Consider the following 22,620-nt stretch of genomic DNA (forward strand, 5'->3'; position numbering starts at 1 on the left):
ATACTTATATATATATTTATGTATGCATGTATGATTTATGATTCATATTATACACATAGACGTATACGTTGTACATAAGGATATCTCATTTTAATGAATCAATACATGGAAATATTTTTATTTGAAATTTGTTGGTTAAAAATATTTTGATGCATTGATTAAAATAAGATATGCTATGTCATGTATATGTATATATGTATGTATGTGTACGTATGTATGTATGTATGTATGTATGTATGTATATATGTATGTATGTATGTATGTATGTATGTATGTATGTATGTATGTATGTATGTATATATATATATATATATATATATATATATATATATATATTTACGTATATTTATTATATATATTCAAACTGGTGACAGAAATTAAAATTCAATATTTTAACAGAAATGTAAGAGAGTGTAAAATGTTATTTTTGATTTTCCACCACCAATATATACTTTATCTCTGCACTGTATTTATTACATCTTTTATTGTATTTTGAACCTCACTTAATAGTCTTGTATTCTCTGCAATATTTCTTGTTCCAGCTGCTCTTAGTTGTCGTGCTTGTAGCTCAAGTCTAGTGAGTAAATCGCGGAACTGAAACCTCGCGTGTGGTGCTATTGCAGTATCTGTAAGACTTATGCACATACCATGGAGCAAGCCAACTTTATCGGATAGTTGAAGCCAACTAGCCATGATTATAGTTGGACTACCTTTAAGATTCAAAATACTATTTTCAATGACATTCGAAATTTCGATTACACTATGTTTTACTGCACCTTTTGATTCGGCAGTTTGTTTATTTGCATCTTCATCTGTCTGTGAAGTAGACTTATTGCAATTTGGTGTAGCGTATATTGAGGAACCAAAATGTTTAGTTGAAGAAACTAATGGTTTTAGTGGCTTAGCTGGCACAACAGGTTTTTCTATATCTGTGGATGATGTCGGAGGCCATACTCTTGTGTCTCCTTTACTCGTAGAACTACGTGTTGATGCCCCACTATGATCTTCTGGTGAATCTTCACCTGCATCAACTATATCTGGTTTATTTACACCTCGAACACTTAATTTAGGACTGAGCGGTTGATTATCGCAGGAAGCTTCTTTATTTTCCCATAATTTTTTTAGGCTACTTATACTTCCGGTACTTCTACGTTTATCATCAACTTGATCATCTGTACCTAATTCTGAAGAATCTGTGATACTACTTCCAATATCATCAAACCGTTTTGTTTTATCTTCCACAACTTTATCTTTTTCTGCATTATCTACCTTTCGTAATCTAGCCTTAAAATCAATTATTTGATTATCTCCAGTTTCTTCCTTTTGCGGGTTATTCCTTTTATCTACCTTTTTCAATTTGAAGCCTATATTGCCAGTGCTTATTACACTCTCTGTTATAGGTGAAGATGCATCAATCTCTTTGTGTGTAGTGTGTTTATCAAGATTTAAATGATGATCCTGTGCAATTGAAAAACTATCATTGCTCTTCAGATTAGAAATGGCATACTCATTTTGTACTGAATGTTTGTTTGTATCCATACTAAAGCTGGCACATAACTCTGATAATAACTGAGATGCAGGATCAAGAGGTAATGAAGGTACATTACCTGCAATTCCACTTTTTTTTACAGATCCTCCGTGTTTCATATCAGCACTTTGTTTTATTTCATTAACCAATTTTAACTCTAACATCTCCTTCATCCCTGGTTTGGATTCAAATGTATCTGTTATACCAACAGCAGCAGGAGGTGGAGGTGGTGGCGGAGGCGGTGGTGGTGCTTCTTCCGGAGATGATGTTAATTCCGTTGATTCCAGTCTTACGTTACTAGATACCTCTTTCGTTTTAAGAATTGTTTTTTTATCATCCAAAGATTTATTTACGGCACAATGTATTTCGCTAGTAGTTTCTCTGCGCCGTAAGTTTACACCAAATCTAGAACTAGCTTCTTTCACGGAAGGTTCTACATTTCTAACATCGTTGTTCTTATCATCTTGATCATCATTTACTTCATCCTTTATTTTCCATTCTGATTTTAATTTTCTGACACTTACTGGTGAATTAGTTTTAATATGAGAAATATCACTATTTGGAGAAGCCGTTACAGGCGGAGGCAGATCACATTGATCTGCAGGATTAAAAATTTCATCTGGTGGTGGTGGCAAGTCAATAGGTGGTGGAGGAAATTCAAGATCAGCAAGTGTTGGTTGAACGGATCTTGATGGACTGGCTGTTCTGAAACCAGTATTATTTGGACCTCGGAAAGTTCTTAATCCAATATTTTCTGTATTATTTTTTCTAATCCCTACTGTCCGACTGCGTGGTGAATTTGGTGGTTGATAAGTATTTACTACACCACTGGAAGAATTACTGCGTGTCATTTGAGGCTGATTACGTAAATTGTTTTGACGAGGAGAAAGCGAACGATGCTGCGGCGTATCCGTACTACTTGTAACGTCATGTTGTTCCACAACTGTAGATATTGCCGAAGTAGCTGCAATATTTTCTTGATTAGAAGGCATTCCACTCTGCCGAAGACTTTCTAGGTAGGCGCCAATTCTTGCACCCTTAGGTAGGGTACCATAACGGTTAATTGCTCTCTTAACATTTTGCACCTCTAGTGCACCTACATGTACCAACTGAAATAAATTTGATTATAAGCTTCATATATTTAAAAACGTTGAAATTCATTCAAGCAGTGCTAAATGCATTTACCATTAGACAAAATTTTACAAGTTAAAAATATCTCAATAAATATTGATCGTCACATAATTTGTAATACTTTGGAATTACAATATTGTTACACGAATGACTACTATACATTTTAAGCCTGGCCACAATGCATGTTCATTGTACCTTCTGAGGCAGTACTTCCTTAGATGGATAAGGTCGTGTTTTAATTTGTTTCTGATTGCATGGTATGTTGGAAACAGGTTCTGGCGAAGTTGATGGTTGAGGAACAAAATTAGGTTCTGCTGTCCCCTGAGACCCATCTCCATCGTCGTCCACTTCGCAACCTCCTGTAGTAATTGACTGTGTAGCCATTGTCACAAGATCTCGTGTGATACCTGAGTTGTCATTTAATAAACAAAGTATACTGTACATAATCTATGATTAAATATTCCTGCAGTAAGTAAGCATAACTTCATACAGGAATAGAACATATAGCTCTATCATAGATGAAAAAGAATTTTTGGGTAGAAAATATCAATGCTATATTGTTTTACTGTATATTTCTTTCATATAACTCAGGGTCATTCTCCTTAATCGTGATCATAAAGGGAAGTCAATTATATAGAAGACTCTTATTATAAATAAGTATTATTTCAATTTCGTAATATGTATGTTTTTTTGTATGTACTAAAAATGACTGTTGAAAAAATACTGTCGAAAAAATCGTGCAGGCCAGAAGTAGTTATGATGAAGTGTTTCTTAATAGGTATTTTATAATGCACGTGCGTGCGTGCGTGAATGTGTTTAGAAACATCAGTAAACTCACATAACACTGCTTGAACACATTCAAAATTTATATAAAAATACAATATTTTTCATTAAAATATAGAATTTCTGTTAATTCTACAAGAAATGATTACAAGTAATATCTTTAAAATGGAAATTACTTAAATTAAAATTACATAAAAAAAGAAAAATATATAAGATATAAAATAAAAATATAAATATATTTCTATTACTTTTTTTTTGTAATTACATCATGCATAAACATGATATATATTTGGATTAATATTAAAAAGAAATATTATATATAAAGATATTATTATCAATTTATCATAAAAGCAGTCATAAAGAAAGAAGAAAAATAATAATAAACTGCAACTACGTATAAATTGATTAAGATCAACTAGATACAAATGTGCACTGATATAATATCCAACAATTACTTTTAGAACTTTCAAGTATTTTGCATTTTACTATGCACATTCAGAACATATTGGCTCATGGAGAATGACCCACATTCCTGAAGCTATGAGCCACTGTAGATAACGTATAATAAAACCAACATAACTGAAATTCGAATTAATAGAATACAAGCTGGACGTGCATACATCATTACACTTAATTAATATAATGAAATACCTTCAAAAATCTTATCAATACCATTTAGATCTGTGGCATCATCAAGTGCTATGGCGGCAGCATCGGTATTTTGTTGATCTTGTTCCTGGTATGCCGAATCGCGAAATGAACTGCACGATGATAATAGACTGTGGAAAAAATGAATCATCTTGTAATAATATAAATCAAATCCTTTTAAAATTATTAGCTTATAAAATAAATAAAAACCTACCTCGTTCGTTTTGGAGGTGCAGGTGCTTGTTTCCCTTTTTTATTTGTTGAACGTCTCATTTGTACGATATTACTGTTACTTTTACTCGATAATCCACCCACAAAAGTACTTAATTTAGTTACAGAACTAGCACCATCTAAATGTAAGAAAATTATTACGATATTACAAATATAAATATGATAGCACATATAAACATAAAATTTTTAATAAATTGCATCACCTTGTGGTATACCAGAGGAAGACATTTGTTCAGATACAAGTACAAGTCCATGGATGTTTCCAGTACTACCAGTTTGTGATTTTTTATATGCAAGCAATGGAATTTCTCCTCCACCTTGCAGTTGTTTCTCAACTTCTAAAGTATATATATATTTATTTGTTAATATATGTAAATAATTATATTAGGGGGACCGGAAAGTAATGTCGTTTCTGCGCATGTCGATATTTGATTGTGATTAAAAATAAAAACTTGTTAAAAATTTATTCGTTTGAATTTAATTTAAGAAAGCGACATTACTTTCCGGTCCACCTAATATGTTAATTTAAGATTTAGAAAATCTAACAAATTTATTACCTTCTGTAATACTAGATTCTTGAAACATATTTTCTAATGAATGATGAATTTCTTTGAAGGTTGGTCGTTCTACTGCAGACCATTGCCAACATTGTCTCATTAATTCGTATACTTTAGGTGGACAACCAGGTGGACATTCCATCCTATAACCCTTTTCCAACATATGATAAACATCTGTCAAATCCACACCAGGGTATGGAGACATGCCATAAGTCGCAATTTCCCACAATAAGATTCCAAATGCCCACACATCAGACTACACAAAAATTCAACCTATTATATTAAAGTTCTACCATCAGGTATAGGAAAATTAATATTATTACCTTTGTAGAAAATTTATTATAAGCTAATCCTTCCGGGGCAGTCCATTTTATGGGAAATTTAGCACCAGCATGAGCTGTATATGTATCATCTCTCATTAATCGTGCTAAACCAAAATCTGCGACTTTTACTAAATGATTTTCTCCAACCAAACAATTACGTGCTGCTAAATCTCTGTTGTAAAAAATCAAGTAATGCTTTAATATAATTACAACACAAAATATAAACAATTATTGTCAAAAATATTTAAAATATACGTATAGTACAGATATGATTAATAATACATTGTAATTCTACATTGTAATATATTATATTGTAATATACATTGAAATTATATATTATAATGTAAATACCTGTGAATAAAATTTCTGCTTTCTAAATAGCTCATACCACTTGCTATTTGAGTTGCCATGTGCATGAGAACAACAGCATTTATTTGATGTTTGCTTTCATTACGCAAGTAATCTAATAAATTTCCTTTACTCATAAATTCTGTAATAATGTAAAATGGTGGTTCACGTGTACAAACTCCTAATAATTGTACCAAATTTCTGTGTTTCATTTCTTTCATTATAGCAGCTTCTTCCAGAAAATCTTTAAGTGCCATGGTATCTTCCTGTAATTAAAGATTAAAAATATTATTGTAAATATAATTATAAATAAATATGAACGATATCAGAATATTATTATAGATACCTTTAATGTCTTCACAGCAACTGTCATATTATACCTCTTCCAAACTGCTTCATATACATCACCATACTGTCCCCCACCTAATTTATGCCTCATTACTATATCAGTCCGATTAATTTCCCATTCATCTGGCTCTGAAATACATTACAGTTTATATGATTTTACACAGTCTAATGTATTATATAATATTTGCATAAAAAGTTCTTTAATATTAAGAGACTTATATATTAAAAAATTTAGTGTGTTAATATATAAATTATAATATTATCAGAAACTTTTATTGTTTTATTTTTCTTTTTTTCTTTTTAGAATGACATATTTTAGATGAATTAAGCTGAAAATGCATAATTATTTTATTCTCCCAATAACCTGTTAATAATACAAGTTATTAATAATACTTTATGTTTTAAAGTCATGCATATCAAGTTTTATCAAATTTATAGTATATTAAAACAAAATTAGAAAGATAAAGAAGGAAACTAAAGAGATGAATAAAATAAATAACATTAATTTTTCTTTTATTTAGGGATTGAGTACTTGAAAAAATGTGCTTGAATAAAAAAAAAGAAAAAAAAAAAGAAAAAAAAAGAAAAGAAAAAAAAGAAAAAGAAAAAAAAAATATTGACAAAAATGTATACGCCACCTGGACTAAGTGGAAACACAGTAGGCTTATTATGCTTTGGTGCAGGATAAAGCAGTTGCGTAATAAGACCGTCAGCAAGCATTGAATGATGGTGAACCAGTTCAGCTAATGTATTAAATTTACTTTCTGTTGTGACAAACATCTGAAATGATGAAATATGAGAGTTATATGAATTTGTATTTGTTAAGTAACGAACTAACCTTTCCTTCACTATCTTCATTGATTCTATAATGATACACTCGTCCTTCATATCTTAAAGAAATGCTACGTTGACCTGGACTACTCTCTGATTCACGAACAAGAAAACTACCATTTATGCCAGAACTTAAAAGATATTCTGCAGCATTTCTAGATATTCTTCCATGATACCAAGAATGCTTTTCCAAGGAATTAACAGGAGTTACATAGTTCGACGGAACCCACCCTACTTGACCAGCACTTGAATGTGCTTCACACCACTCTCCACTTTTATTATAACTGAGAATACGTACTTGTTCACCTGTTTATAAAAATTATAAAAAATCATATTATTATCAATTCAAAAGAATGAAACTACCAGTATTGCAAATATGCTAATATATACCTTTCTTCAAACTAAGCTGATTTTCTCCTCCTGCTTGAAAATCATATAATGCAACAAATAATTGCGGATCATCTTCTTCTTGTGTTAAAAGATTCTCCTTGCTAGTCCACCTATTCAAACATCATTGTAAATATTCTTATTCAAATATAATTTTTTTTAGTTGCAGAATATTGCTTTAAACCATATATTTATTTTTTTACAACTGACGATAAGAGATATTTTCAAATTATTAAATACTTCCAAATTTAGCCTGTTAGACATTATCATATACTTGTTAAATTTGTAAAAATGAAACTTCGTAAAGAAATATATTAAACAGACTTGAATTTTCAACCATAAAATATAAGTTGATCATAAAATATAGAAGGAAAAAAAAGAGAAAACATAAATGCATACATATGCATACACCTATACACATATGCAGTTAATAAACAATTTATATATTTAACCTGTTAGCAGCTTCAAGGAGTCCACTAGTAGATATGCTAGTATGTTGCTGAATATTTGTTTGTTGTGAAATTGGTTGAACATTAGAACTACTAGGCGGATCCCCCTCTGGTAATGCTGGAATGTGAGGTAGGGGTCTACTTTGTAATAGAGCCTCTGTAAAAAAAGAAAAATAATGAGAATAAAGATAGGGACAAGAATGATGATGATATAACAGTATCTTTTTCATTCACAAACTAATTCAATCTTTATTGAGGATGACTATTGCATAACAGTATCTATATAGAATTGTGCCTCTAAATTTTTTATAAACTCTACCAAGTTACATAACAGGAAAAAATAATTTTATTTATTAATAATTCAAATAAGAATAAAAAAGTTATTGTTCTATTAAAAATAAAAAAAAAATTGTATAATAAATCAATTTATATACAAGATAGTTCACAGTCATACTTATAATCATGAGCAATGGTACATAGTACATGCTATCATAACTTTTCATTACAAGTATCATTGTAGATAATTTCATATATTTCAAAAGTTAACGCTAATTTAAAAAAAAAATATAATATAAAAAAATATAATATAAAAAAATATAATATGTTAAAAATATAATCATTATAAATTATATAAGTAATAGATCACATTTTGAGATATGTAATATTTAATAAAAATAATGATAATGATAGTTCAATAGAAAATTGATAGATGTTAAAAAGAAGACTTTAAAAAAGAGGGTGGAAATTTGGAAAGCAAAAGAATATACATAAGAATTGATACACATTACCACTATGTTCAGTAAATATGTTAGATCCTATAATACGAGACTCCTTTAAATTTCTGGGTTGCTTTCGCGTTTGTCGCACGGTAGACCCGGCTGGAATTATTCTGTCTTTAGTTTGTTGAGCACCCATAGTTCCTCAATTACCATGCCCTTATATTCCCTCGGCTACAAATACGCCGAGGCCAAGTTCCTCACGCACTCACTTTTGACACACTATTCAAACTTACATTATACGTTTTATAAAGCAAAACGCGGGTTTATTTTAAATCACAAATCACTGTGATGTCCCTTATATTCACATTTTTATATGTCAATTACGCTCGCTACTCTCGCCATATTTGACAGCTTTGACGTCGATTATTTAGTTTGTCGGCGCATTGCTGCGGGGCAGCACATCGGGGGTTGGTTTACATGCGTGCACGAATTACATGTTCATTGATGCGTCGAATTTGACTTTTTCGATTGGTCGTGAATTGAATTTTTTCTCTTCATATATTTCTATTTTTAATAATACCAAATTGATATTTACATATTGATGATAAATAACGATTTTTCTTTATGTACAATACAACGATAAGTAACTTTTCTAATCAGCATTAAAAAGCTCTTTATGTTCATGAAAGTGAATCCACTAGTACTAACGCTAACGTATAGATTGCTGTTCATTGGATGTATATTATCTATGAGAGTTGAAAATACGTAATATTACATTGTATATATCTATTACAAATCTTTACTAATTATATGTTTACCCATAATGCTTTAGACTAGAGAACAGAATGTAGTTTTAAAAAATTGACACTATCGAGATGACGAAATCGTTGTTAATGTGATTGATAGTCAATTTAAAGGAGAATTTTTAAGCGCGATTGTCTAAATACGAGGCATAGATGCAATCGTAAGCGATTGCAGCGCTAGTTTTCCTAGAGACGACAAGGATCTATACTACTTTGTAACATATTTGCCTTTGCTGGTCGCCATAGAACTTGCTATAAATTACACGAAATATTTGATGTAATTTGGGTGAGCTCTTTCATTAATTTAACATCTAGAAGTTCAACCTTTTTATTAGTATCTCGCGTGATGTTTAGTTAGAAGTACAAGGATTTTATTATACGGAGGTCATTATTAGTTATGCCTCTGACTGATCTTCTCTCCGGGTAAATTTATATGAGAAAATCAACAATTTTCTTACATATTTCAGAAAAACTATGCATTGACAGTTTGGCAATGACATACTACAAATATAAATGAACGATTTTCCAATTGTATATATGCGTCTTATTTCATTTGCATACGTATTTTCATACCAATACATCTTTATTTAGAAATGACAAATTGTCATTTCATTAGATCTAAAAAACTTACTTTATATATTTAAAAAGAAAATGATATTATTTTTTATATTCATCATTGTCTTGTCTATAAATATATCAATTTTTTTGTTACTTTTTCTAGCTCATGATGTTCAGTTTGCATGGCAGATAACAGATGGCTGGAAGCAAGATCATATTAACAATTATCTTTAATGCCTACTCCAAGGATTAATTTTTTATCAGCTTATCAAAGAACCTGTTACTGTCAAGATGAGTGTCAATATAGCAAGTATTGCTGATCTTTTTAATTTACTAGAATCTAATAAACTTGGAGAAGTAGAAGAAATAAAGCAAGTATTCCATGAACACTTCTTGTGTAGTAAGTAAATTATGTCTTCTATAATGTATCTATATTGTACTTTCATTTTCTATAATAACATTCAATTACCATAGCAAAAGATAGCTGGCTTGTCAATGGTTTATTGGACTATTACCTTTCAACAAATTCTTTACGGACTGTTGAGGTATTGGCAGGTGTACGTGAACCACATGATAAGCATTTGTTAGATAGATTGGCAGAAGTTATTTCAAAGACTGGAAATAATGAGCAAAAAATTAAAGGACTTACTTTACTTGGTCATATTGCTCGTAAACAACCTACCTGGTTATATAAACTTGCAAACCATACTTTGTTCAGAGATTTATTAAAATTGCTAAAGGTATTATATATCTTATTTATTAATGACAATTATTAATGACAATAATTAATGACAATTTTAAAACTATGAAATAAAATCATGAAAAATTTCTTTTTAAGGTGGAAACAGATACATTATCACTTATGAGTGAGCTTCTTTTATTGGTCATGTTGCTACCAATGTTACCTGCTGCATTAGGACCATATTTACAAGAAATTTTTGAAGTATTTGGCCATCTAGCTTCTTATTACTATCAACAATCATCAACACTTTCTCATCCTATACATGTGACATCAAATACGGTACTTAGCAATATTGACAAGAATTATCTGTATCTATTACATTTACAGGTAAGTATTATTTATTCATCAAAATTGTATAATATAATAAATGCCATCAAAACACAAAGTAATATATTGTAGGTGGGATTATACAGTTTATTTCACAGGCTATATGCTATGTATCCCTGCAATTTCATCTCATATCTTAAACAACAGTATATTCAACGTGATCAATTGGCTACTTTTTCTCATACTATAAGACCAATGTTGGATTCTGTGCGTATGCATCCCTTCCTTGTTACAGCATCCAAAGATACAGAAATTTCAGCCACTAGGTATGAATTTATTTATAATTTATTAATTAATGTACCGTTTCGAAAATATTTTATTATATATTATAGATGGAAAAAAATGGAACATCATGATATTATAGCAGAGTGTGACCGTTTTACATTAGACAAATGTAGAGAGGAAATATTTGGAGCCACTAATTCGCGATTTACACCACCTTTAGGTTAGTATTACTTATATAATATTATCCATAGATGAAAGGTTATTTAAACTTAGAGTATTTATAGATCATTCTTCCAATTTTGTACCACTAAATATCAGTGGTGGACTGACAACTACTGAGATAAGTAATGGAGATGAGGAGACATTTTGGTCTCCTAGTATGACAGTTCCACCACAGAGTCCATCATTCCAAAGTACATCTCATGAAGTTCGTTCAACTCCCTCAACACCTAATACTAACAGAAGTGGTACCTCTCCTCCAGAAGCTGCTGTAGAAGCTACACCAGAAACGACACCAGTAAAGGTACGTTAATGTTATAAATATATATATCCAGATAATTTCAAAATTACGATTTTATATAATGTAGGATGTTCGTAAGTTATCGACAAGGCCAGCACCTGTAGGATCTGCAGCAGTTCGAGCACTTAGTATTTTGAGCAATGGCGCAGTAACGCAAACATCGCGGCCGTCCACGCCTGTTCCTCTAAATCCTTCCATATTATCTATTGCTAGCTCTGGGATGAATTCTGGAGATACTGGAGTTAATGTACAAGGATTTCTTTCGCAAAAAATCAGTAAATTAATTGCTGATAGGCAAACCGCTGTTCAACAACCACAGAAATTAATAACTAATACCGAGGATGATAATAGTGTTGTGGAAACTGACATAAGTCAAAATTGCAAGAACGATTCATGGCAAGAAGATCAAGAGGTTTTATTAAATAAAATAAATATTTGATTATATACATTTCACAAAATGCACTACACTATATTGTATATCAAAACTAAGGATGAACTTTATACATTACTGATATATGTGTGTAAACTACAGGTTTTGGAAATTGTAAGCTTTCAAAATAGTAGCAGTCTTGACATTCAGAAATATAGGGAACAAAAACCGGAATTTCAAGATGATAAATTACGTGGTACTATAGCAGATTTATCTCAAAAAGTTCATCAACTTCGATTTTATTCTCAGTATCAATATCCAGTACAACATACAAATAAGAATATAAATAAGGTAAGTTATACAGTTCTTATTTTTATATTATAAATAACTTTTAATTAGAAATTTTTTATAAAGATTTTTATAAAGAAATTTTTTTTAAAATCATATTTGATATAGTTACGAAGAACTAGATCATGTTCAGATATGAAAATGCTAAAAAGGATGGATAATAATGAAAGAAAAGAAACAACAAATTACATGAAAAAACTCGAGGAAATTGGAACTCAAACAAATAGCGTATACCGATACGAATGCTTGTTATTAGGAATCTTAGATCAAAAAGAACAAATGTCTGAACAAAAAACTATTCAACATAATTCTGAATCAAGAGTATCACCAACCAGTATGCTTGATCGTTACGTTGATATTTGTGCGCGTGCAAGTAGTTTCTCTAGTGACAATAACAAAGCACGTAGGTATTGTATATATGATATATCATATATGCGCGAGATAATTTTTTAGTATAAAAATATTTTCTATTTTTTTTTTAACATGTTAGGTAGAAATTCTACAAAACTAAAGATTACTGAAGAAAGTACAGAAGATGAAACAGGAGATGAGGAAAATTTAAATACAGATCATGTAAATCAATTGTTGCAGCTAATGCAAATGCAGTTACAATTTGAGCGGCAGCGTAGAGAAGTACATGCTGAACGTAATAGAAGACTTCTTGGTAAATTAAGAGATTCGCGAGCATTAGAAGAGCACAACAATGCTTTGGTAAGTCTTAAAATTTAATGTTATTAAAATTTTATGAATTTTAATTATCATTGGATATATTATTTAATTCGCAATTATATAGACTGATCGGCTTAGAATGTTAGAAAGAGAGGTAGAATGTTTAAAAATTGAATTAGATAAAAGTAAAAGGGATAACCGGGACGCTGATGAACGATACAAAGATGTGTTACATCATTGGCAAACGAAGGTTTGTTATATATAAAATTTTATGTTTTGCTAAAAACTATTATCGATTTAAAATAATGTAATAATATTGTCAACGATCTGATACAAAGTGTGTAGAAGAGCAACGACAAAATCAAATTTTGAAAGTTCGAAATGAATCACTCGAATTAGAACTAAAAGAGGAACAACAAAAAATAGTTGAATGTGAACAAGAAACACGTTCTGTGGAGGCTGCATTGTTCGATGCGGGACATCAACTTAAAGAAGCATTGAAGGCAGCTAATCGTGCTAAGGAGTTAGAACATACTCTCGATACTGTACAAAAGAAACTCCTTCTTTTAGGAGAAGTAAGTTGAACATAGATTTAATGAGAGCGAAATGTTCTACGAAAAAATTTTTTTCTTTCCTTTAATTTTTTTTTTTTTTATAGGCACAATCGAAATTGCAAGAAAATGTAGGAGGACGATCGCCTACGTTAAATCAAGAAGCGGCACAGATACAACAAGCATATGCAGAAGAAATGATTAGTAAATATAGATTTTATTTAATGAAATTGATAATAATAATAATATTCTCTATTTGATATGATATATGATATAGCTAAATTTTTTTAGATCTACGACGCCAATTAGAATCCCGTACTTCGCTTGTAGAAGTTTTAAGAGTACGTTTAGCTGAATTAGAAAATAAAGAAAATCGTAAGGAAGCGCAACTCGTTGAACTTCAACGTTCTCTGCTAGAAACGAAGGATCAACATGAAACAGAATTAAATGCAGTTGAATCCAAATATAAGGCACAATTGGAAATTAATCTTCTATTAGAAGGTCGTATACTCGAACTCCATGGTACACTCGAGAGTATAACTTGTGGAGCAAGTACTAGTGCTGGAAATCTTCCTTCTTCTGCATCTCCTAAAGAACGTACTCCTCCTTTATCAGTCAGCCTAGCTTCGTCAAGCGAGGGTAGCCTTGCCTTTATTCACTCCAGCACTGGGATAATGAACGATTGCTGTGATTCTGCAGGTGAAATTCCGAATCTGCAAGCGATTGTTGAACCTATCCCAAGTAATCAAGTTGCTTCACCATCCCGCTCAAATCAACAACGACAATTTCCAAAGCAAGATTAACATTGTATTGAAATCATTCTTTATTAAACAGGCCTTTGTTTCACATCATTGCAAGTTATGTCTGGTGCTGTGCTGATCATAAATCAGAAGAAGGTTATTTGTAGCTTTTTATTACTAGATTAGTTGTAATTTACAAAATCTTGTTATTACGCGATTGCCATTTACAAGTGAAGAGACATGTTACTTAATCGAGTTATTAATAATGGTCAACCTTTACTGTTCACAAACGAAGCAAGAATAAAAGGTTCAAATATTTTATGAAAACTTCATAACATTACTTTTAACTTACGATCCTCTCATTATTTATAGAAGAATTATTTTTTCGCAACATCGATGAACAGAGATACATACATTTATAAAAACGAGAAATGGTTCGCTAATTATTTATTAAATATAAGTATCAAAAAATGCATTAAACATATTTAAAACAATATCTAATTTTGTTCAACAATTAAAACTTTTTGCAACTTTATTGTTTAATTTTGCATCCATTTTTGTCTATTAGTAATTATTAAAACTTTGTTTCACTAAGTTATATTACTACTTCAAAGCTATTGAAAGTAAGAATATAAAAAACAAATTAGGTAAATTATTCCAATTATCGTAACATGACCCTTTTTATTATATAATAACATTTACACACATCTTAAAACATATATTGTAATTAATTGTACTATAATGTTGGTACTTATAGATTTTTCAATAATGTAAGTATATCCCATTGCAAAATCAAATAAAAACATTGAATTGTATATTTATTAACATCACGGATGTTAATACATATTTTTAATATGTTTAAGTACATATGTTAAAACCAATCAAGATCAACTTGACACGAAACCTTATATTCTGTCAAATTAATTATCTTTTTTGTTTTCTTTTATAATTACAATAGAAAAATAAGTATGATTAGATTGTATTTTTATTAATCTTTGCTTCTATTAATAGGTTTGTAATTCTTGACTTATAGTCATTAGAATTGCATCATCTGGATTGGCATAACTAGCTAAATCTGGAACAATTTTAAAAGTAAAACATTTACAATATAATATATATATATAGTTAAGATATATTATAAAATATCCTTACTCACGATTATGACCTTGTGTAGAATATATTTTGCGTAATAATAATTGCATGAACCAGAAAATACTTAGCCATATAAGAGCACCAACTGAAAAAATTCTAAATGCTTCAACACCTCCATATACATCCATTATCCATCCACATAATAAAGTACCACTTGACACACCTATAATTAAAATTTACACTGTAAACTCTTCATTTTCTATATTATATTCAACTTAAATAATATAATGAAATTTTAATTATACTAACCAATTCCTTCAAAAATAGAACCTATGAAGCCTTGTATAGTAGATTGAGTACCTGGAGGAGTTACTTTGTCACCATAAGATACCATTGTTGGCCAACAAAGACCATATGATGGACCATGCAATATTTCCAATGGTAAAAATAGCCATGGATTTGATATTAAACTATATGTCATAAACCTTAAAGAAATTTCTTATTATTATTTTAAAAATATGAACAATTTTTTTTTTTTTTTTTTTTTTTTTTTTTTTAGTTAACTTTTTGGAGCTTACCTTATTGAATAAATGAGTAATACAAGACTCATAATATTTATATGACCAAATTTTTTCAAAATACTTCCTGACAAAAAATTAAAAGGCATCTCTGCTAAGAAACATTGTGTGCCAATCAACAGACCTTGCAGAGTTTTAATCCATTTTGTTTGTGTGAATGTAGCTACATTTTCTGTATGCCAAAGCAAGAAGTTCCATATTACTCCTGTACACATTCCAGCACCTATGCACCACCATCCAAATATCCATATGTTAGGCTCTTTAGTGACGGTTAACAACTCCCTCAGCATTGATGGTTCTTCAGAACATTCAGGATTTTTCTGTAATGATACTGCTTGCTCCCATTACCTGCCAATTTTTGATTCTTTTGATAAATAAGCAGAGTTGTGCTTTTGTAATATGAACCCATGTAATTTAAAACACACCTTCTTCAATCTGGCTGACATTATAATGTCAAGAATCATAAAGACCAACATCATAAAAAATATACATGTATAGTCCTTTTGAAATTGTCCTTCACTAAAAATATCTACCAAGTATCCTGCACTTATACCAAAAATTCCAAATCCTATGCTTCCCCACATCTTCTGTTTACCATAATCTTTTCTCCTCTCATTTCCTAAAGTATATAATATTAATGTACTGTTATATCATAACATTATTATAGATTTTGTAAAGAAAAGCTATATATAATAATAATAATACAAACCAAGTAAATTGAAACAAATAGAATCTGCTATGCTAACCACAACAGCCATGCAAATCCAGCTCACTATAGTCGTCCATAAAAAAAAATGAAATTGATATGTAAAATCTGTTGGAGATATATCATAGTTATCAGATTCATGTAATAATTCATTTAAGGCTGGATGTTGACAAGAGGCAATACATGAAGTTTTTAATAATTTCTTGCAAGCAGGTCGATGTATATTTCCATACGAAAAAGTTACATTAGAAACTCTTAAGTTTGTACAGTTTTTCTCCTAAATAAATAAAATTTATCAAAATAATTTACTATGAACTTTCTTAAAAATAATTATATAAAAATTGACTTACAGGTAAATCTTTATACATATTAATTGTTGCAATAAAATCGAATGTTTCATTTAGAGAAATATTCGAATTATTCTTAGTACAGTATAACGGATTCCATAGACACAGTTCTTCATAAGCTCTTTGAGAAGCTTTACAAAATAGCTAAAAACAAAATATTGTATATATCTTCTTCAAAAGGAGAACTTTATAGAATCTTTACACAGATTATTTTTAATAGCAGTACCTGACATGTAGGATTATCTGTAGTTTCTTCAGTTGTTATTACACCTTGCATTGCTTCATCAGAAAATCCTTTCTTTGAACATACTTCTAAAAATAAGTCTCCATCACAAGTAAGAGTAATATTTGCACTTGTTCTAAATTGAGGTATAAAATGGATTGAGAAAAGGCTTATAGTAAGTAATACTTGAAATATTAAGAAAAAAGTTTTAGAAAGATTAAATTTATCAGCTAAACCTCCAAACAGTGGTTTTGCAATCAAACCAGATATGGGTAATATTGTAAATATTGTACCGACCAAAGTTCCAGAGAAACCTAATTGCTTAGCAATTGTTGGTAAAAATGGTACTACTGGTCCAGTAGCTAAAATGGAAAAAGGATTTCATTAAAATTAGAGTTATCTTGTTCTTAAATTATGTGGAACTTACCAGCATTAAATAGAAAATAATGTGCTTTAATAAAAAAAAGATTTTTGTCTATGTTATCAAACATAATGTAAAAGGCAATTACTACAATCCAAACTTTATAAATTATTTATGTACACTGAAATGTTATCTAATTTATAAATAAAAAATCACTTTAGGTACAATACATAGTCAATTAACGTAAAAATGTAAAAGATTATTAGTAATTTTTGCAATGGTAATTAAAAAGATATAAAGCTTAATATCAATGAAGAATATTAATAACTTCTTATATAAAATAGATATTCAAGATTTTTTTCACAAATACAAACATTCCATTCGATTCTAATAATTATTTTTTCTCATTACACGCATAGTACAAGACTACAAATGAAAAAACTTCGTTGAATCAGCTTTTAATATGAGGATATCTTATCAAAGTGCGTTAAATGTATATTAGAGTTGCATTACATTATATCAAATTTACATTTTTTGGACGTTATTGAAATTATAAAAATAAATAACCAATATATTTGATATTTTGATATTTTGATATTTTGATATTTTTTATATAGTTGATATTTTTAATATATCTAATTACCTACTATAATTATAAAATAAGCAAAAACGTAGTTTTATCTACTAAAATTTATTTTAAAATATTTCGAGAGAATAATTGAACGAAAAACAATAATTGCGACTACACCAAGGAACTGATAGTTAGCAACAATTTCTGAGTTAAATATTAGGCCATTAATATTGAATCATAAAAGAATGGTAATAAAAGATGCAAGAATAACTTCTGAGAAAACAATATCATATAAAAAAGTAATCTCGACTAACGAACCAGTTACTCATAGGTGCGCTAGTGTCGTTAATACTCCTATTTTTACAATCCTTTTTAATGACACTTAATTACCGTAGTTGCGTAATAGACAATTAAATAAAATTTTTTTGATGCAGATTAATGAATTGTTAATTATGAAAATGATATATTTTTGTTTGAGCTTCAATAAAAGTTAAGTTATAACTGCATTAGTAAAAGCTTTAACTTTTCAACGATTTGAAAAGCTTTAATTCTTCAACGATTCGAAAGATATGAATATATATTCAGATTTTGTTGAATTATTTATAGAACAGTATAGCTGAAGAGTTTTTAATTATAATTAGTTGTAGATGTGAGGAATTCCATTTTCAAGAATTATCGTCATTATCATTATATGAAGAATTAGATCAAAATTATTTTTCAAGAATAAATATATTTATTTTTCCTTGAAAAATAATTTTGGTAAAAGTTTTATGAATAATGTAGGAACAAAATATGGGATTTAGACTGACTCATTTATCATGAGCAGCAGTTATATAATTATTTATCTTATATCTCAGTGATAGTAAAAACATGCTACATATAATATCAATAAAAATTCTCTTACAACTTTAATTGGTTAATTACTCATTTTTTCATATAATATTTCTATCATATAATACCATAACAAAAATATTATATCACAAAAATTATTTATTTGGAATTGATAAGCTTTGATATTATATATACAAATATACAGATATATAATATCTCATAAGATTATATTATATTAATGTCAATGCATACTAAAAAATATATATATCGAGCTTATCTATATCATGAACTGCTTGCTTGTATCATCGATTGATTATCTATTTGCATGTAGAATTGTTCTCCGAACCACTCTCTATGCATCTCCAAGTAACTGTAAGTAAATATATATTATAGATATATCTTTCTTGTTTAATATTATTATTCGCCTTATTCATTTTAATATTTCATAAATTACCTGAGGAACATATCTAAATATTTCATTAGAAGTTTTAATTTTTTATTTGGAATATCAGCAGATTGCAGCAAATCGGGTAGTATTACTGAAATAAAAAAAATAAATAAATAAATAAAAAAAATAAAAAGAAAACAAGAAAATAAAAAAGGAAATTAATTTAATTGATAAAAATACTTCAATTTGTGTGAGAAATGATTTTTTTATAAATAGATAAACACACCAAACAGTCGTGTAAGATGAATAGCGCCATAATATGTAGAAGGATTTGGAGTATTATTACTACCACAAATCGAAGTATCTGGTATTAATCTCCATTTATTCGATTGTTGTAGTAAAGCATTAATTTGTGCAGAGGTAATAATAGGCATTCTCAATGTTACACCACGTGGACTAGAACATCTGGAGCTTGTACTTGCTATGCTATTAAAAAACATTTGTAACCAATGAAAATATATATATATATATATATATATATATATATATATATATATATATATATATATTCGCATGAATATACTAATGAGAAGAAATACCTTGATAAATTTCCTGGATCCGTTTTAAGATCGTCAAAAGATCGTAATTGTCTATTTTCGTCGATAGAACCTACTCTATATGATCTTAATCTTCGTTTAGAATTTATTGTATTTTTGGAAGTAGACTCCATGTCTTGTTCATGTTCTTGAAATGGTGGCAAATGAGCATATTCGGTATCTTCAAATTCTTCTTTGATTGAAATCTCTGCATTTCTTAGGATAATATCAAATATATACATCAGATTTTTTAAATAATTGAAATCATAATTAATATCTTTTTGTTTAATATAATATAATATGTTCTATATAATTAATATAATTTGAGACAATTTTATCCTACTTACTCAATTGATTCCTCTTTTATCATTTGTGCCTGTTCTGCATATAAAAAGGAAGATTTCAAGGTACAATATTGTTCCCTTTCTTGTCTGTACAGTAAAAGATCATGTAATGTGAAGTCGAAATATATACGTAATCCATCTGCTATTTCTCTGCATATATTTACTTCATTTATTGTTTTTTCTATGGAATTATTTGCTTTATTTCTTTGTGGCTTGTCTGGAATATTTGTTAATTGAGTTGTAGTAAAATGCTGAACCCATGATTCCAGAATGTTTGAAACAGTTGGTTGTGCAGGTAATACAGCCAACTAAAAGATGTTCAGAGATTTTAAAAATGATAAATATAATTGAAATATGTATGTGAGAATATATGAATGGAGGTATCACCTTATTTTTACTAGTAATTAAATCATGATCTAAATCCAAAATTCTTTTCAGGGTGGTACCTATATCAAGATCAACTCCTGGTTTAACACTTGCACCAGACTGACTTCCTCCACCACTGCCTTCATCATCGCTACTTTCACCAACATAGTCTGAACTACTCTCACTATCTTCTTCTGTAATAACTTCCTGTAAGATGTAAAACATATTTATCAGTTTAACAATATTGTTATCAAAAATAACAGAATACCTCTGTGTCATAATCAGCCTGTTGCCCAGAACTACCATCTTCAGAAGATCCAGTAGTAGCCGAAGTAGCTCTACTGCCACCACTTCGTGCTCTCCGTCTTGGTTCTTGATTTTCTGATTCGTTTAGACGATCTGATAATTTGTGACTTCTTTTCTTACGTTCTCGGCGATATAAGTAGGCTCCCCTTATTCAGATAGATGAATTTTTGAATAAATTTTGAAGAGTGTGAAAAAGTTACAACTACATTTCAGATCTACATAAATAATATTTATGATAAATATTAAGGAATTAAAAATGTTGATTTCTAATGTAGTAGATATATACAGTTGAAGTTGAGCTTTTTGTGCAAGGTCTCTCTGAAGTTGACGATTTTCTTCCGTGTCTTTTAGAACATATTCTTCTGTTACACATCGATCCCATGAAGAATTCCATCCCTATATAAAACACACATCTTAAGGTACAACAAAATACAAATAATGTTGTAATGAACATTTTAAGTTTCTCACTTGAAAATGTATCAAATATTCGACTGCTTTTCTTCCACGTTGATCTTTATTAATTATAACGTCTAAGACCTACAAATAGTTATATACAAATTATATATTTAAAATGTTCTGATAAGGATTTTCCTACCTTAGAATCATACAACACTTTAGCTTTCGTGGGATCAGGCTCATAACAGAGCACTTTTTCACCATCACAAAATTTAAATTTTGGTCCACGCGTCGAAACCATACTGTTATACTCGTTTAGTCTAATCAAAAATATCGTTTAAAAAATTGATAGAACGTTAGTTTACTGTTCAACCATAACCTATTAACTTATTCGAGAAATAAATCAATATGCATTTTTTTCAATTACAAATGTAGATAATTTCCAAAAATAGAATTCCTATGAATAATTATAATAACTAACTTTTCAACAAGTGACAAAACGCAAATACATATTCTGTATCTTCTGACACGGCAAAATGATTGTTAACGGAGAATTAAAAACTTTCACTAATACACAATTATAATCTAACCTTGAATGAAATTTAAACCAAAATATAATATATTTAGACATATATATCGTGCAATGACATTTACAGAATACACATTATAGGTGTTCACCACCTTTCGTTCGTAGCGTATATGACTTCAGCGACATGTATGGACAAAATATGAACTACAAATGCGATATTATATGCCTATTACATTGGTTTATAACTTATATAGGTTATATCCTTCAATGCATAACTTGATTGTCAAGTTAGTGTCTTTTAGAAATTTTTACATGTAATAAAAATAATAGTGTATCTGACAAAAGCAAAACAAAACCATATGCCAGATTATATTTCTCTGAAGATAAATTAATTGAAAAATGTTTGTTAATTATACAAACTTTCGTAAGTGTTCATAAACTTATATAAATAGCTAAAGCGTATTTAAACTGTCGTTAATTAGATATTACTTGCGATAAAATACATAACAAATAAAATATAATATATAAAAGTTAAAAAATCTCGTGTACATCATATATTATTTAAATAATTATAAAATAGTTACAAGTATTAATTATTTAAACATTCGTATAGAAAGAAAAAATTATGACATTTTTTCGTCGGAATCTAAAAGAAAACTACTTTAATAACTATCAAGGGCAATCAAGTGTGCGTTTGTTTTAACATTAGATGTAGATAGATTAAAATTATTTTATAGTTAATGATTGTTACGAACTATGAAATTTTTAACCGAATGTATTATTGTTTAAATAGAGATTTCGTTTTCGTTGACTTTAGGAGAACGCAACGACTCCGAAGTCTATGTTTACA

General features: G+C 29.2%; 4 protein-coding genes across 17 annotated transcripts; 1 reads left to right on the forward strand and 3 right to left on the reverse strand.

Moving 5' to 3' along the window:
* Positions 1 to 332: 332 nt before the first annotated feature.
* LOC124422929 (tyrosine-protein kinase Abl) lies at positions 333 to 8,916 on the reverse strand. 5 transcript variants are annotated; one of them, XM_046960005.1, is made up of 14 exons: positions 8,353 to 8,916; positions 7,568 to 7,721; positions 7,119 to 7,228; positions 6,736 to 7,034; positions 6,536 to 6,677; positions 5,896 to 6,026; positions 5,553 to 5,815; positions 5,202 to 5,373; positions 4,879 to 5,134; positions 4,525 to 4,659; positions 4,305 to 4,440; positions 4,115 to 4,221; positions 2,855 to 3,018; positions 333 to 2,637 (listed from the first exon to the last, which is right to left on the reverse strand). In XM_046960005.1, exons 1-14 carry the CDS (start codon positions 8,477 to 8,479, stop codon positions 454 to 456), a joined length of 4,380 nt encoding a protein of 1,459 aa, XP_046815961.1. In that variant the 5' UTR covers positions 8,480 to 8,916; the 3' UTR covers positions 333 to 453. The 5 variants fall into 5 exon arrangements, with proteins under 5 accessions (XP_046815961.1, XP_046815958.1, XP_046815960.1 ...); XM_046960002.1 differs by having other exon boundaries at positions 2,855 to 3,066; XM_046960004.1 differs by having other exon boundaries at positions 4,094 to 4,221.
* Positions 8,917 to 9,218: 302 nt separating this feature from the next.
* Positions 9,219 to 14,463, forward strand: LOC124422930 (hamartin). 2 transcript variants are annotated; one of them, XM_046960007.1, is made up of 15 exons: positions 9,219 to 9,372; positions 9,808 to 10,044; positions 10,119 to 10,384; positions 10,483 to 10,713; positions 10,786 to 10,979; positions 11,046 to 11,158; positions 11,223 to 11,461; positions 11,526 to 11,870; positions 11,991 to 12,179; positions 12,285 to 12,579; positions 12,667 to 12,887; positions 12,970 to 13,095; positions 13,184 to 13,420; positions 13,504 to 13,600; positions 13,688 to 14,463. In XM_046960007.1, exons 2-15 carry the CDS (start codon positions 9,936 to 9,938, stop codon positions 14,197 to 14,199), a joined length of 3,174 nt encoding a protein of 1,057 aa, XP_046815963.1. In that variant the 5' UTR covers positions 9,219 to 9,372; positions 9,808 to 9,935; the 3' UTR covers positions 14,200 to 14,463. The 2 variants fall into 2 exon arrangements, with proteins under 2 accessions (XP_046815963.1, XP_046815964.1); XM_046960008.1 differs by having other exon boundaries at positions 9,370 to 9,509.
* Positions 14,294 to 18,370, reverse strand: LOC124422931 (major facilitator superfamily domain-containing protein 6-B). Of its 6 annotated transcripts, none has more exons than XM_046960011.1 (10): positions 18,091 to 18,370; positions 17,510 to 17,636; positions 17,086 to 17,444; positions 16,863 to 17,003; positions 16,516 to 16,789; positions 16,232 to 16,425; positions 15,807 to 16,126; positions 15,538 to 15,713; positions 15,293 to 15,451; positions 14,294 to 15,211 (listed from the first exon to the last, which is right to left on the reverse strand). In XM_046960011.1, the coding sequence occupies exons 2-10, from the start codon at positions 17,571 to 17,573 to the stop codon at positions 15,141 to 15,143; spliced, it is 1,758 nt and encodes a 585-aa protein (XP_046815967.1). In that variant the 5' UTR covers positions 17,574 to 17,636; positions 18,091 to 18,370; the 3' UTR covers positions 14,294 to 15,140. The 6 variants fall into 6 exon arrangements, with proteins under 6 accessions (XP_046815967.1, XP_046815966.1, XP_046815971.1 ...); XM_046960010.1 differs by having other exon boundaries at positions 18,087 to 18,370; XM_046960015.1 differs by lacking the exon at positions 17,510 to 17,636 and having other exon boundaries at positions 17,086 to 17,218; positions 18,091 to 18,355.
* A 437-nt stretch (positions 18,371 to 18,807) lies between these two features.
* Positions 18,808 to 21,976, reverse strand: LOC124422932 (male-specific lethal 3 homolog). Of its 4 annotated transcripts, none has more exons than XM_046960016.1 (11): positions 21,832 to 21,975; positions 21,441 to 21,561; positions 21,314 to 21,382; positions 21,132 to 21,241; positions 20,808 to 20,991; positions 20,561 to 20,746; positions 20,177 to 20,481; positions 19,833 to 20,045; positions 19,520 to 19,719; positions 19,300 to 19,384; positions 18,808 to 19,215 (listed from the first exon to the last, which is right to left on the reverse strand). In XM_046960016.1, exons 1-11 carry the CDS (start codon positions 21,870 to 21,872, stop codon positions 19,128 to 19,130), a joined length of 1,602 nt encoding a protein of 533 aa, XP_046815972.1. In that variant the 5' UTR covers positions 21,873 to 21,975; the 3' UTR covers positions 18,808 to 19,127. The 4 variants fall into 4 exon arrangements, 3 of the variants coding, with proteins under 3 accessions (XP_046815972.1, XP_046815973.1, XP_046815974.1); XM_046960017.1 differs by having other exon boundaries at positions 21,896 to 21,938; XM_046960018.1 differs by having other exon boundaries at positions 21,723 to 21,874.
* Positions 21,977 to 22,620: the final 644 nt, after the last annotated feature.

The sequence above is a fragment of the Vespa crabro genome, chromosome 3 (assembly GCF_910589235.1).
Source record: "Vespa crabro chromosome 3, iyVesCrab1.2, whole genome shotgun sequence".
NCBI classification, from domain to species: Eukaryota; Metazoa; Arthropoda; class Insecta; order Hymenoptera; family Vespidae; genus Vespa; species Vespa crabro.

Bases quoted from the DNA above. Each gene is read 5' to 3' on its own strand.
- LOC124422929 (XM_046960001.1), bottom strand. From the start codon at position 8,479: ATGGGTGCTCAACAAACTAAAGACAGAATAATTCCAGCCGGGTCTACC. The intron at 6,027-6,535 runs GTGGCGTATACA...AATGTATTTCAG, and splicing joins TGTGTTTCCACTTAGTCCAG to AGCCAGATGAATGGGAAATT. The intron at 5,135-5,201 runs GTAATAATATTA...ATTTTTGTGTAG, and splicing joins ATAATAAATTTTCTACAAAG to TCTGATGTGTGGGCATTTGG.
- LOC124422930 (XM_046960007.1), top strand. From the start codon at position 9,936: ATGAGTGTCAATATAGCAAGTATTGCTGATCTTTTTAATTTACTAGAA. The intron at 11,462-11,525 runs GTACGTTAATGT...TATATAATGTAG, and splicing joins CAGAAACGACACCAGTAAAG to GATGTTCGTAAGTTATCGAC. The intron at 12,180-12,284 runs GTAAGTTATACA...TATTTGATATAG, and splicing joins CAAATAAGAATATAAATAAG to TTACGAAGAACTAGATCATG.
- LOC124422931 (XM_046960011.1), bottom strand. From the start codon at position 17,573: ATGTTTGATAACATAGACAAAAATCTTTTTTTTATTAAAGCACATTAT. The intron at 17,004-17,085 runs GTACTGCTATTA...TTTTGTTTTTAG, and splicing joins CAGATAATCCTACATGTCAG to CTATTTTGTAAAGCTTCTCA. The intron at 15,714-15,806 runs GTAAGCTCCAAA...AATTTCTTTAAG, and splicing joins TTACTCATTTATTCAATAAG to GTTTATGACATATAGTTTAA.
- LOC124422932 (XM_046960016.1), bottom strand. From the start codon at position 21,872: ATGTCTAAATATATTATATTTTGGTTTAAATTTCATTCAAG. The intron at 21,242-21,313 runs GTGAGAAACTTA...TGTTTTATATAG, and splicing joins AATATTTGATACATTTTCAA to GGATGGAATTCTTCATGGGA. The intron at 20,992-21,131 runs GTATATATCTAC...TATCTGAATAAG, and splicing joins CAAAAAGCTCAACTTCAACT to GGGAGCCTACTTATATCGCC.